The sequence below is a fragment of the Neophocaena asiaeorientalis genome, unplaced genomic scaffold (genome assembly GCF_003031525.2).
Source record: "Neophocaena asiaeorientalis asiaeorientalis breed wild unplaced genomic scaffold, Neophocaena_asiaeorientalis_V1.1 scaffold30, whole genome shotgun sequence".
NCBI classification, from domain to species: Eukaryota; Metazoa; Chordata; class Mammalia; order Artiodactyla; family Phocoenidae; genus Neophocaena; species Neophocaena asiaeorientalis.
The window spans coordinates 1,433,470-1,443,570 of NW_020174923.1; the positions used below are offsets into that span (position 1 = coordinate 1,433,470).

At 57.2% G+C, this 10,101-nt stretch overlaps 1 protein-coding gene across 1 annotated transcript in view; it reads left to right on the top strand.

The window, feature by feature from the left end:
* The window catches only part of AXIN2 (axin 2), a 27,090-nt gene extending 20,141 nt beyond the window's left edge, over window positions 1–6,949 (top strand). Inside the window, exons 7-10 of the mRNA XM_024760571.1 lie at window positions 186–529; window positions 945–1,040; window positions 2,202–2,369; window positions 5,703–6,949. Coding sequence (XP_024616339.1) covers window positions 186–529; window positions 945–1,040; window positions 2,202–2,369; window positions 5,703–5,829 — 735 coding nt within the window. The 3' untranslated portion in view covers window positions 5,830–6,949. The remainder of the gene's footprint in view (window positions 1–185; window positions 530–944; window positions 1,041–2,201; window positions 2,370–5,702) is intronic.
* Window positions 6,950–10,101: the final 3,152 nt, after the last annotated feature.

The following is a 10,101-nucleotide window of genomic DNA, read 5'->3' on the forward strand; positions in this document are numbered from 1 at the left end:
GAGAGCGAGCGGCCGGGCAAGCCCAAGCCGCACAGGTGAACACGGCCGGCTCGACGCCCGGTGCGGGGTGTGGGTGGGGGGCCCTCTGCGCCGAGCGCGACCACGGCCGGCGGCTCCCGCCCTTCTAGTCGTGAGCGTCCGACTGGGCGGCCCGCAGGAGTGCCGCGCTGGGGCCATGCGCCTAGCCGTGTTACCGTCGCGTTTTCTTTTCTCCCCTTGTCTCTGTGATTTCTCTTGAAGTCGTGCTTTCCGGCCCCCTAATCCCGTGTCTCCCCTCGGCTCTCTCTCGCCCTTGCCCGTTCAGTGCCCAAAGCACCAAGCGGGCCTATCCCTTGGAGTGCGCCCGAGCGTCCCCAGCCGGCCGTCACCACCTGTGGGTGGGCAGCAGCGGGCACCCCCGCGCCGCCCCCCGCGCCCACCCGTTCACCCAGGACCCTGCGGTGCCTCCCCTGACCCCACCCAACACCCTGGCGCAGCTGGAGGAGGCCTGCCGCCGGCTGGCGGAGGTGTCCAAGCCCCCGAAGCAGCGGTGAGTGGCTGGGGCGGCCGGTGGCGGGTCCCCTCGCCGGCCTCTAGGAATGGCTCCCCTGAGCTAGCCGAAGGGCTACCCGGGACCTGGCGAGGCGTGGGAGGAGGCAGCCCTCACAGCTCCTGTTCCCTTAGGAAGGGCCCTAAGGTCCCTAACGGTGAGGTGAGCTTGCGAGGAGCCGTGGCCGATGGGGCTTCTAGAGCCTTCAGCCCTCTGCCTGGGCTGCAACGCCCAGTGCTGGGCTCCTGGGGGGCTTAGCACAGCTCTGCCAGGCCTCCAGGGGCTGCCGTCAACACAAGGCCTTGGTTGGGTCTCCGCGGGGATGGAAGTCGGAGGCCGGGGAGAGCGCTTCTCTGACTGCTTCCCACTGGCCCCGGGGACGGCAGGCTTCCGTCTAAGTCCTTGGTGTCCTCAGGTGCTGCGTGGCCAGTCAGCAGAGGGACAGGCACCACTCGGCCACTGGTCAGCCAGGAGCCACGCCCTTCTCCAGCCCAAGCCTGGCTTCGGAAGAGTGAGTGTCTTTACCTGGTGTTGCTGAGATCTGCCCAGAGGCTTTCGTTTTCGGGGAATTCTCTATCGGGGGCTGTGGTTTTTGAAAACTTTTTTTTAGTCTATAAAATCACCTTCGTTTTCACATGAGCGACAAGGAACAGTAAACCCAGATGTTGCCGTAAATTAGGATTTCGAAAAACCCCATCTGCACCAAGAAACACATCATGACTTGTACACAAGTGTTCCCTCCTGAAGTGGTGGATGGCTCAGGGTTCCTGGACTCAAGCTCAGATGGGAAGCCTTTAGCTGATGGGTAGAGGGACCCCAAACCCAGATGGAAAAGTTGTCCCCATTAGCCCAGAAAGTTAGCGAGTTGGAAAACCATCTTTGTGTCACACTGAGCGGGAGGGTGCCTCTCCACCATTGCAGGGACGGAGAGGGGACCATCTTTGCTGTTTTGTGGGGGGAGCAGCACATCTTCCCCACTGGTCCCATGATTCCTGTCCTAAACCTACACTCTTGTAAACTGGGCAGGGAAGCCAGGCTTCGTCTCACTCCAGGGTGGTGCGTTGAAAAAGCGTTAGGTTGCAGAGATCTAAAGTGGCCTAAATCATTAAAGTTTTCTTGGTTAGCTTGTTCATTGTGAGCAATGAACAGTGTTCGAACTGAGAAGACCTCCACCCTGTTAACAGCTGGTGGACCTTAAGTTGACCAGCTGTCCGGGCCTGCATCTTTTTTTTTTTTTTTTTTTAAGCCACTCCACAAAAACGCAGAAGTTGAGATGACTGAGGGCTGACCCCACCCCCCGCCAGTGGGCTCTGGCTTTCCGGGCTCATGCCACTCCTGGGTGTGTCCCTGTGGCTCTGGGTGGGTTTCTTCTTTCTCATCTTCCTTGGCAAGCACCCCATTGGTGCCCCCCTGATGGACACTGCTCTGTCCTCCCATTGGGTGGAAGGAGACGGTCCCTTCCTGGTTGCCCCACACAGATGACCCGAGGGAGGACCGTGTGTCCACCAGAGATGGCTGCCTCTGTGAATCGGGACCCGCACCCTCGTGGTGTACAGCTGCAGCCCGACTTTATCTCTGAAGACAGCGCCCCCGGGTGTGTACGTGCACGTACGTGCACACGTGCTTGCTGCCTTCAAATGCGGGACTTGTTGCTTTTCCATCTTATTTTCAGTCACAAAGAGCCAAAGAAGCTGGCAGGGGTGCACGCTCTCCAGGCCAGCGAGCTGGTGGTCACCTACTTCTTCTGTGGGGAGGAAATCCCGTACCGGCGGATGCTGAAGGCTCAGAGCCTGACCCTGGGCCACTTTAAAGAGCAGCTCAGCAAAAAGGGAAATTATAGGTAAGCGTCCCATGGCTTCTTTCTGCTCCGGACTTGGTTTGCTCAGAACCAAGAGCCAGGGTCGCTTCCTGGCCGGGCCAGACCTGGAGGGGCCACTGGAGGGGCTGCGCGATGCTTCACTCTGTCTCACTGACGCTGTCCCCTCACCCCTCCCCGAGATGACACGGCAGCAGCGGCGGCAGGGAGGGCTCTGTGGGCACCTGGGTGGGCTCTTTTTACCAGGTGGATGAGCCTGAGGGTTAGGGTTAGGAGCAAGGGGTCGGCTGGCTTTGCCAGAAGGAGAGCTGGGCTGGGGCCATCTCGTGGAGGCTCTGCCTGAAAGGGGCGAGGGGTGCGGGGGAAAGCTAGGGAGGGAACAGGCAGACGGAGAGACTGCCTGATGAGAAGGCTGAAAGGCTGCCCTCCTGGCACGTCTGGGAGAGGCCGTCCTCACCGAAGGCTCAGGGACAGGCAGAGGCCACTGCCTGCACTGTGGCGGCGTCCTCTTCCCTCAGCCTCCGTGTCCCAAGTCATGTGGGACAGGGTTGCCTGTAACAGAGGAAGGGCAGGACCCGTGGGTGGGCACGGGGGGGCGGGGTCAGGGCTGGCTGCTCCTCCTGCTGGGGCCTCGGGACGGGAACCCGTCCTCCCTCCCGGCGTCCTCTCCCCTCTACACGGTCCAGATGCCCACCCTGGCCTGCCGGACCCTGGAGGGGATTCAAGAGCCGGGGGCTGGCCCTGGGCATCTCTCGGTCACTTTCCCCTCGACGTGGGGCAGGTGATGACCAGAGTCCTACCTGCCCCTTCTCGGCAGCCTTCGTCCCAAGGGAACCCGTGGGTTCCATCCCGCTGAGTCCCGAGTGCCGTGTGCAGGGCTGGGGCAGGAGAGGCAGGAGGTTAGAGAGGAGACAGCCCGGGCCCGGAAGGTGCTCCCCTGCTGCTGCCCCGAGCAGGGATGGCACGGAGAGCTCTAACACACTTCACCACCTGCTGGGCGCGTGCCGGCTCTGGACCCCCAGCGAGCCCACCCCCGGGGCCCGTGACCCCAGCCCTTCCACCAGGGCCGGTGCGGGGGGAGGGGAGGTGCTGATTTGGGCAGTGGCTCAGAGTGACTCTGTTTGCAGGGAAGGGACATGGCTCAGGGCCGGGACCCTGCAGGTGACCGACAGCGGGGCCCGGAGCTGGGCTGAGATCTTTCCCTTTCACGCCCGGGCAGAGACAGTTCTGGAAATGAACCAGGGGACTGGGGAACGGGCCTGGCTCCTTCTTCCTCTTCTTCTTTTTTTTAATCTTGAACAGACACAAGGTGAAACTAATTACACAAGTGTGCCCCCCAGGGATTCATTTTGATCTCAGCTTTGGCTCGGCTGGACTTTGGAACCGCAGGTGACCTTCAGGGGAACAGGGCCGAGGGGCGCTGAGCAGAGGCTGCAGGGACGGCTCCACACGCAGCCACTCGAGCCCCGTCTGGCTCGGAGTGTTTTCTAAGGCACACTCCGCAAGCCTGGCTTTGAAGCCCCGGCCTCCCCTTTAACGCACACAGACTCGCACGCATGGGCGACTGGCACATTCCTTGCTGATTGGGTCGGGCTGCGGCCCTTCCCAGCCGCCTTAGGCGGCTCCACCGGCTCCCCGGGCCGGAGCTGGACCCTTTGCCCGCCGGTCGGGAGGGCACCGGGCGCCGCGCCTCGTCCTCCCGGCGGGGTGGCACTGCGACACTCTCCTCACACCCCTCTCCGCCGCCCGCCATCCGGAGCCCAGCGAGGATGGGGGCGGGGAGCGGGGACCTGGGCCGCGCTGGGCAATCTCAGCGTGGCAGAGCTTCAGAGCAGCCCCTGCAGACGTGCCAGATGGCAGAAGGAAGCAGAGTTTGCCACAAAGCAGGTCGCAGTGGAGGAGAAGCTGAGGGCAGCTCGGTGCCTTTGAAGTCTGGGGGCGCAGGGGAGGGCCGGGGAGGAGGTCGCAGTCAGGGACAAGGTCACTCGCTGCGTGTCTCTGCTCAGAGGGGCCGGGAGAGCCCCCAGGCTGGGCCCGAGGCCTACCCGGGGTGGCGTAGGCATTGGAGCTCTCATTTAGAAAGAACTCCCCCCGCTGCCCAGGCGCCCCTCCCCCAGCTCTCATCGGGCCCCCCGGGACTCTGAGTCCCTCCTCGTGCCAGAGCGTCTTCTCCGCTGACCCCCTCGAGCTGGGCGGTCACCCCGATGCCTTAGCCCAGCCGGGAACGCCAGAAACCCAGACCCTTGACTAAATGCAGCTGTTTCACTGGGTTTAGCCTTATCTCCTATGAAAGTACTTGGCTGGCCTTCATTAAAGAGGAAATTTAGCTCTAACCAAGGGGAATTGAAAAAAACTTTTTAAGGAGAAAAGACAAAAACAAAACCACTGTAACCCTGAGACACAATTACTTTTTTTTATTTGAGAAGCTATTACCCTCCCCCCAGGGGACCGTGACCCTCCCTCCACAGTGGCCTTTATTGGCTGAAGATGACAGCTTGCAGGGGCGAGTTTAAAGCGTCTGAGGGGTCTCCCTGGCCTGGGACGGGGAGGGATAGGCCTTGGCTTCGTGTCCTGGGAAGGGTCTCGGGTGGGCCTGGCTGAGCGGGACAGCAGTTTTCACACATGACTCTCCTGGGACAGGCTGGTCGTTTGCGTCCTTACAGCTAAACAGGCTTCAAGCAAGAAGCCCGGGTGGGATGGAAGGAGCTTTTTTAATCAGCGGGCAGAATAGGGGCCTTTAGCGTTTGCCCTGGAGGAGGGGAGGGAAGGGGCCGGGCAGAGGGGAGAGCAGGTGGCTGCAACCCCGGGAAGCAGTGGGCTGCCCGCCTCCTGCGGTGACCACAGGGGAAGCAGCCTGTCCTGGCCCCGCCAGCCCGAGCTGTGCCCGACACCAGCCGGGAGGGCTGGCCCTTGGGCACTGGAAGGCAGGGAGCCTGAGAGGTGCCAGCCTTCCGCAGGCTCCTACCGGGTCGGGGGGCTGAGTCGGGGGTCTCTTTGAGGGACCCACCCCTCCAGGCACGCCTTGCGCTCCCCCGCCCCTCCCCCCCAAAAATAAAGTGGGGAGAAAGAAGCAGCCGTCCTCTGCAAAGGGTACCTCTCACCGTGTGTGTCGGGTGACGGTGCTGGGCCTCAGCATTGTTGGCAGCTGGGGGTGCCCAGCCGCCACCGCCTCCGGGGTCCCTGCCTGGCTTTGCCCTCCCACCGGCCGCACGAAGCAGACACCCGGGCGGAGACTTCCCTGCCGCCCGCGGTAGCGGCATTCTCAGACCCCTTCGCCCCCAGCGCTGACAGACTCTCCTCTCAAACCCAGTAGAAAATGCAGCTTTACCAAGCCGCGTGTTGGGTTTTCCTTTTAAGGTATTACTTCAAAAAAGCGAGCAACGAGTTCGCGTGTGGAGCCGTGTTTGAGGAGGTCTGGGACGACGAGGTGGTGCTGCCCACGTACGAGGGCCGGATCCTGGGGAAGGTGGAGAGGATCGACTGAGCCTCGGCGTCTGGCTCGGGCCACCGGCCTCGGACAGGACGACTCCTGGCTCTTGTAGACGCTGAGGGTATTGGAGAGACCACCGTGCATAACCTATGACTTCCTAGGGCTCCAGATCCATCAGCTAGGAGAGACTGTGTGTAGCTCACCTGGACAGGAATCCTTCCTGCTATTTATTGGACAGTCGACTCCCCCGCCCCCAGTTTGTGGATATGCTGCTTTAAACACGGAAGGGGGAGAGAGGAAGTTTTCGTGGTTCTGTTTCACGGAAAGAGGATTTAAGCTGTGCCGTGCGTTTCTCCAAGTGAACGTAGACTTTTAAACAATGGTGTCCTGCCGTTGACACACACAGAAATTGGTGCATCTTTTTTCCCCAGCGCTGCTCTATTTTGTCATAAAGGTCTTGAGGTTTGATTTGGGGGCCCTCCTGTCGGACAGGATGGTTCACTGTGGAGGAGGGGGAGCCTCCCCGGGGCCCCAGGTTCACCCTGTGACTTCCTGGAGCTCCCCATCAGGGCCCAGCCCCCAACGGCTGAGGCCTTCTGGAGCCATGTGGCTCGACTCCTGCTTTTCTTGAGATGACAACTCCTTGGGAGTCTTTTAAAAGTAGTCTTTGGACCCCAGCCATTCTGGAAACTACCCCCTCCCCTTGCGCCCCGCCCGGCAAAGAAGCGAACAGTTGTGGGAAGACCTAGCTGCACCTTTCCTCCAGACACCTTCGTCGTGACGTTCGGGTTTTTACATTAACTTAATCTGTGCATTCTGTTTGCCGTCGTTCCTTGTACCATACGTCTGTATATATTGTACGGAAAAGAGTATTAATCCACTATCTCTAGTGCTTGACCTTGAACCAGTACAGTACCTGTACCTGCACGGCGTCCATGCCGTGTGTCGCCCTATATTGAGGGCTCCAGCTTTCCCTTGTTTTTTGAAAGGGGTTTATGTATAAATATATTTTATGCCTTTTTATTACAAGTCTTGTACTCGGTGACTTTTGCCATGGCATCTTGTCCTACTTGTACTGTAAATTATGCATTACAAAGAGTTCATTTAAGGAAAATTACTTGGTACATTAACTATTGTAATTAAGAGATGTAGCCTTTATTAAAATTTTATATTTTTCAAAGTATCGGCCTTGTCTTTGACTCCCCTGGGGTGGAAGTGGGTTAGAGGCACCCTTTTGTACGTGAACATCCTTCGCTTGATTTTTCCCACTTTGCTCGAGCCCATTTCTGTCTGACCTGGAGCTCTTCTTACCCTACTGGTGTTTCGAAAAACGATTTCTTCAAAATCACCTGGTTGCCGACTGGCTGAGGATTTTCTCGTCGTGGGACAGGTGTGGACAGCATCCCCTCTGATGTCCTCCCCCCGTCTGCCACCTGGATTCACCCTCTTCTTCCCAGGCAGATGCCTGCCATCTGGCCAGGTAGGTACAGGTGAGGAGCTGGGATGGGGTCCTCCCAGGAGTACTTGTGTTTTCATAGGTGTCTCGGGGGTGAAAAGCCACTGAAAATGGTGTGCAGGTCGTGAATGCCCAGTGGGGTCAGTGAACCTTGATCTCGGTGCTACTCAGCCACCCGCCCAATGGCTGGGTAGACCAGACGGTTGGTTCAGTGAGAAGAGGGCACTGTTCACCAGCAGTTTGTTTCGTGTGGCCATTGTTCATCCAACAAACACATGTCCCGTCCCCGTGCTCGGAGCACTCGGGGCTGGGCTGCATTTCAGATCCCGGAGGACAAGTCCACGTAAAGGAGTCCTATGGTGAACGCTTTTTGAAATAAATGTCCAAAGAGGAAAAGGTGGGGGAGCGAGGGATAAATTAGGAGTCTGGGGTTAGCAGATACACACGACTATATATAAGATAGATAAAAAAACAAGGACCTACTGTATGGCACAGGGAGCTCTGCTCACTATCTTGTAATAACCTATAATGTAAAAGAATCTGAAAAAGTATATATGGCAATCACTTCGCTGTACATCTGAAACGCAACATTGTAAATCAAGTATACTTCAAAATAAAAAAAAATTTTAATCTTTAAGAAAGTCTACAAATAATAAATGCTGGAGATGGTGTGGAGAAAAGGGAACCCTCCTACACTGTTGGTGGGAATGTACATTGGTGCGACCATTATGGAGAACAGTATGGAGGTTCCTCAGAAAACTAAGAATAGAGTTGCCATATGATCCAGCAATCCCACTCCTGGGCATATACCTGGACAAAACTATAATTCAGAAAGATACCTGCACCCCAGTGTTCCTAGCAGCGTGACTCACAATAGCCAAGACATGGAAACAACCTAAATGTCCGCCGTACGGATGTGCAGAGGAACGGATGAAGAAGGTGTGGTACAGATCTATACAATGGAATACTCAGCCATACAAAAGAATGAAATCATGCCACTGCAGAAACATGGATGGACCTAGAGATTGTCATACTAAGTGAAGTAAGTCAGAAGGGCAAATACCATATATCACTTATACGTGGAATCTAAAATACGACACGATGAACTCATCTACGAAACAGAAAGAGACTCACAGAGGACAGACTTGCCGTTGCCAAGGGGAACAGGATGGAGAAACAATAAGCTCCTGTAGAGCACAGGGAACGATATTCGACATCCTCTGATAAACCACAATGGAAAAGAATGTATTATAAGAGTGTATATATGTGTATAACTGAACCACTTTGCTGGACAGCAGAAATTAACACAACATTGAAAATCAACTACAATAAAATTTAAGAAGTGTCTGTGATGGCAGCTGGACTTCACTTCTCAGGAGCGGGGTCTGCGGGGGATCTGGTTGACTTTTTTCTCCTCTGTAAGCTGGTTCAGGGCCCAAGAGCGCAGCCTCGCGTGGCGTTGTGACGGGGCGGCTGCCAGGGGAGCTGGCGAGAGAGTCCGAGAGAGTCTGGGCTGCAGGATTCGGTGACCTTGGTCCTCAGCATGCAGGTGGCTGCACCCTTCCCCTCCTGCTGGAATGGGGGCTCATACCGGGGTATCCCAGACCCACTCCCAGAATCGTTAGGCTCTGTCCAATCCGGAAGGATGAAGAGGCTCAAGCCATTGTGCCTGGGGGGGCGTGGGGGGTTAGGGCTTTTCGTCTTCAGGCCTTTGGGTTCATCTCATGAGAGTAATGAGGTCTAACACGGGCTTGGGGTTCGGACAAACCTGAACCCAAGTCCCGGTGCCACCACCTCCTGGGGAAACGTGGGCACCTTCCCAGCAGCATCTGTGGGACAGAAACCAGATGAGGTGACCACTCGTGCTTGTACCTCTTCACAGGGGCCCCGTACCTCTGCTTCTTGTTTTCACCGTCTGGGGCTCCTCACCTGGCGGGGATGGGCTTCTGGGATCCCCGAACGCTTGACATTGTTTGCAGAATCACCTGTGCCTTCCTCTGACGAGAGGGTCTATGGCTTTACTAGAATATTCGAAAGAAAAAGCTAAAACTCAAGCCCTGCCTCCTCCGGGCCCTCCGGTCTCAGCGGGGAGCTGGTGAGACACAGCTGCCCCAACCCAGATCCGCCCCCAGCCCCCCCCCCTCCCCGTCCACGCCCCGGAGGGGGCCTGGCTGCGATGGAGCCTCACCTCTCCGGTCCTCTTCCACCTTCCCTCTCGAAACCCCAGCTGTAAATCGGGCTCACCAACCTCATCTTCATTTCCTAGGCGCTCCAGCCTCATTTTCCTGATTAATTGCTGACCAGCTCGTCAGAGGGGCAGCACGGACCACGGGGCTGAGTCCACTCTGGGCTGCGCTTGTTGGAGTTTCACAGCTCCATCCTCGCTCCCTGGGTGAGTTAGCTCCTCGCGTGGAAATTCCAGCCCTGTCCCTCTTCCTGCTGCAACATCTGGGCGTGGGCGTCCAGCTTCTCCTGCCCTGGCACAGAACCTAGAAGTGGGGGGCAAGGCACTGGCAGGCTGCTGCAGTCGGAAACTGAGACTTTTCAGCCGGAGCCTCGCTTTGGCCCCAGCGCGTCTTTAAACTTTTCTTTTATCAAGTCTGACCCTACACGGTACCTGGGAAATCTGTGCGGACCCTCACCGAGGGGTACTGTTCACGTGGAGATGTGGGGTTTGGGGAAAAGGATCCCGTCTTCTTCTCCCCCAGCCTTAGGGACCATAATCGTATTGTCAAAAGGAAGGAAATTGGAAATCACCCCAAAGAAAGTAGTCCAGTGTATCTGAATAATCAAGTAAGACTGGGTTTTTTGCGGTTGTTGGTTTGTTTGTTTTCTTTCTTTTGTGAAAAAAAAAAAAAGTTCCTCTTTTT